Source organism: Cornus florida, unplaced genomic scaffold, assembly GCF_030987335.1.
Source record: "Cornus florida cultivar Cherokee Brave unplaced genomic scaffold, ASM3098733v1 CherokeeBrave_3.0.0_Hap2_Chr03, whole genome shotgun sequence".
NCBI lineage: Eukaryota > Viridiplantae > Streptophyta > Magnoliopsida > Cornales > Cornaceae > Cornus > Cornus florida.
This window is the reverse complement of record NW_026775573.1, coordinates 57,886,959-57,889,352: the sequence shown is the minus strand read 5'-3', so window position 1 is coordinate 57,889,352 and position 2,394 is coordinate 57,886,959. Positions and strand designations below refer to the sequence as shown.

Genomic DNA, 2,394 nt, shown 5'->3' with positions numbered 1-2,394 from the left:
GACAGGCAGAGATCAAGCTCACCAAAACCAAGACCACATGGGCAGATGTGAAAGCCAAATTTGAAGAGTTTCACCAAAGCTTTAAACAGTCTTGAATAGTTATAGTTTTTTGAACAACATGACATTTTGGGTATGTAATATGGGATTTTTGCTATAACTGCTTTTAAACTTTATTTTACTAGCATCTTTATTTAACTACACACTTATTGCTTCAAACAACTTACATAAAATCAACTAAATACAACCCAAACTATTTTTACTTAGTAGAGGTTTTCTTCTCCTCCATAAGTTTAAAAATAGTTGGTTTATATTTCTTTAGGTATCTCCCATTTATTGGTCTCTAATGATTGTCACCATCAACATCTTTCAACTTGTAAGCTCCTCCCTATAAAACTTGGTGTACCACAAACTGTCCTTTCCAAGTAGGTGACCATTTGCCATAAACTCTATCCACCTCTCCAGGTGGAAGGATTGTTTGCCAAACCATATCACCTTCTGCAAATGACTTGAACTTCATGCTTTTGTTGTAAGCCTTCATTACCTTCGCTTTATGAACCATAAGATGGTCTAAGGCAAGTTTCTGAACTTCATCTAAATCTTCCAACTCGGCAAGCATAGCTTCATTATAATCGGCAGGTATTAGATTGTGTTGCAAAGCTACCCTTGTCGATTTTACATTTAACTCCATCGACAACACAGCATCATGACCAAATGTCAACCAATATGGAGTAGTTCCGGTACTTGTCCTTTTTGAATTTCTATAAGCCCATAAGGCTTCAGAAAGGGTTTCATGCCACCGTCTTGGCTTGTCCTTTATCATCTTTTCAATTATTTCAATCACAACTTTATTTGAAGCTTCTGCTTGACCATTGTCTTGAGCATAGTAAGGTGTTGAAGTCACCATTTTCACCTGCATATCACGGGCCGAGTTGCAACACTTCTCCAGCTCTAAACACAGGCCCATTATCGGCAACAATCGTTTCAGGTAAACCAAATCGGTGAAAGATGTGTCGTTCCAAGAATTATATAACAGTACTATGATTTACTGAAACATATTCCTCAGCTTCTTCCCATTTGGTAAAATAATCGATAGCTAAAATAATCCAATGATGACCCTTTGATGAAGGAGGATTAATCTTGCCGATTAGATCCATAGCCCAACCCCTGAAAGGCCATAGTTTAATTAATAATTGCATTTCTATTGCTGGTACCCACTGCATTGGACCATGCTTTTGACAATCTGTACAACCTTTTGCATAAGTTATACAATTTTTTCTCATTCCAGGCCAATAATATCCATATCGGCGTATCAACCATCTCATTTTGATGCCCGCTTGGTGAGCTCCACATATCCCTTCGTGTACCTCTGCCATAATCTTTAAACCTTCAAACTTGCTAATACATTGAAACAACAAACCATCATCAACCGATCTCCTATATAGGTCTCCATCCATAAGTACATAATCGACTGCACTTCTATTTATTCTTCGATCGGCTTCTGCAGTTGGATGTTGTAAGAATAAGATGTAAGAAATCCGCCAATCATCATCATCTAACTCGGCAACATCAATGGCAAAAACCTCTTCCATAATTTAATTTCTTGTTTTAGCCGATGGAAGAGATCGGCGTGTGATTTTCATTATCCTTTCTTTCATACCACTCAGCACCTTGATTCTTGAAGCAGTTTGTGCTAAATCATTAGCTACTTTATTCAGGGCCCTTGGTCTGTATTCCAAAGTCACATTATAAAATTGGTTAACCAGTTCGGTTGCCAATGAATGAAATGGCCTTAATTGCTAATTCAAGCATCTAAAGTCTTCTGAAATTTAATTAATCACCAAACTTGAATCTCCCACAATGTGGACATCTTTGAGACTCATTTCCAGCAGGATTTCCAAGCTGATAATTAATGCCTCATACTCGGCTTGATTATTTGAGCACCTGAAATCCAAAAAGAAGGAAAATGAGATCTGATTTCCTGATGGGGAAATTATTGCAATACCAGCTCCTAATCCTTCGCTGGTACTTGACCCATCGAACATTAAAGTCCAAGGAGTCAGGAATATGGTTGTCGAGTCAAGTTCATCAAACACTTATGATTCAATTTCAGGTGAAGGATGATCGGCAAGAAAATCTGCCAATGCTCTCCCCTTAACTGCCTTTTGTGGAACATATACGAAGTTAAACTCCATTAGGGCCAAAGCCCACTTGCCGATCCGGCCTATGATTAACGGCCTTGATAGTATATATTTTATAAGATCGGTTTGACAAATAATATAAACCGAAACAGGCAACATGTATACTCTTAATTTCATTGCTGCAAAATACAAGGCCAAACATAATTTCTTAATCGGCGTATATCTACACTCAACTGGGGTTAAAACTCGGCTGAGA

General features: G+C 37.9%; 1 protein-coding gene across 1 annotated transcript; it reads right to left on the bottom strand.

The window, feature by feature from the left end:
- Nucleotides 1–385: 385 nt before the first annotated feature.
- Nucleotides 386–964, bottom strand: LOC132301634 (uncharacterized). Its single transcript, XM_059798873.1, has one exon. The coding sequence runs from the start codon at nucleotides 962–964 to the stop codon at nucleotides 386–388; it is 579 nt and encodes a 192-aa protein (XP_059654856.1).
- Nucleotides 965–2,394: the final 1,430 nt, after the last annotated feature.